The sequence below is a fragment of the Ovis aries genome, chromosome 22 (genome assembly GCF_016772045.2).
Source record: "Ovis aries strain OAR_USU_Benz2616 breed Rambouillet chromosome 22, ARS-UI_Ramb_v3.0, whole genome shotgun sequence".
Classification (NCBI taxonomy): domain Eukaryota; kingdom Metazoa; phylum Chordata; class Mammalia; order Artiodactyla; family Bovidae; genus Ovis; species Ovis aries.
The window spans coordinates 42,361,859-42,363,360 of record NC_056075.1 but is presented as its reverse complement, the minus strand read 5'-3'; the positions used below and the strand labels follow the sequence as shown (position 1 = coordinate 42,363,360).

Here is a 1,502-nt window from a genome sequence, read left to right as displayed (position 1 = left end):
CACTATCATGATGAACACCTTTCAAGCCATGGGTTCTTTTTCATCTCCTTTGCCTGAGGTGTCTGAAACAAAAGGAGCAGGAATCCTGATGAGAATTTCAGAGAGAGATACCGCTTAGAGGGGTGAGGAGGGTTTGCTTAGGGAAAACACAAATTCATTAACTTGTCAAATCTTTCCTCTCAGAAAATAAGAGTGCAAGAGATTCTTGAGTAACCAGAGATCATTTCCTAAAGTAGGGAGCTTCCCTTCTTTGGCTCCTCTGCGTTCCAGTGGAGACTTCCAGAAGTTCCCATGAACTGGCATAGCTTTCCAACAGTTTTATATGGTGGTGGACAACACTTTGTAGTAATAATTCACATGACTTTTGACTTTGTGTATGAAGGTCTAGAATTAACATGCATGGCATGTGACAGCAATTCATTATATTAGCTGATGAATACAACAATTATGAATGTTCTTGTTTACAAAAAACATTTATAACTAATTGAAATTTCAAAAATCAAAATTAAAAAGTGAGTTTTGTTTAAATAATTAAAACTTTTATATAGGTTGAAAGTTTATTTAGCCTTTTAATATTAACTATTTTGAATACTTTATTTTTTTAGGTTTTAAAACTTTTTATTTGCATATTAAAAAAATTGTGCATTCCAATAATTAAAATCATTTGAACAACAACAACAAAAAAGGCACTCTGATTAAACTACATTTTACAGTCCGCAGAACATCTTAGACCAGCTTTTTACTCTAGATTTCACTGTCGTCCCACCCAGCTTCCTCCTTCACCAACATGCAAGTTCTTTTCCTTCCCTGCCAGCCACACAGGCCGATGGGAGAGGCAGGCGCCGCCTTCGTTGTCAGTAGTTCTCCATTCTTTGATGTGAAAAGGGGTAGCACAGTCATTTAAACTCGATCCAACTTCTTTGCATCTTACAAAGTTAAACAGCTAAAAGAAGTAAAATACGAAGGCAATGCTTGTGGGATGTACAGTGCATACTGGTGGCGCACGCTTCATTACGACTCGCCTGCTTGCTTCTCCTGTTCAATCCTTTCTTTCGAAGGCAGTGGATTTTTCTCTTGCGTTCCCGTTTTCTTCAATTTCGACTTATCGAACTTTATCTCGGCGGTATTGGGTTTGTCAGACACGGGTGCAGAGGGCTCAGAGCGAACTGCGGGCGAGTGAAGTCGGGTCTCCGCTGTGGCCGCCGCCGAGTCTATTTTGAATACTTTAAAAGCTAACTTTTGGAAACAGATGAAAAAAGAATTCGAATTTTAAATTCTTTTGTTTTTTTAAATTATAAATTTATTTCTTTTAATTGGAGGCTAATTACTTTACAATATTGTATTGGTTTTGCCATACATCAACATGAATCCTGCAGTAACTTCAATTTACATTTTTTATGAAGGTACAGTCTACTTTTGTACACTTTGAATAATTTTTTTTAAATCCTGTAGATTCTGAGTAGATAAGATCATAGTAGAAACAGGAAGTACAAAAATAGAGG

General features: G+C 36.8%; 1 protein-coding gene across 1 annotated transcript; it reads right to left on the bottom strand.

The window, feature by feature from the left end:
- Positions 1-666: 666 nt before the first annotated feature.
- LOC101102859 (thymosin beta-4-like) lies at positions 667-1,254 on the bottom strand (the record flags this gene model as incomplete). Its single annotated transcript, XM_042238612.2, has 1 exon — positions 667-1,254. A coding segment is annotated over one exon (243 nt), but the record flags the coding sequence as incomplete, so codon positions are not given.
- Positions 1,255-1,502: the final 248 nt, after the last annotated feature.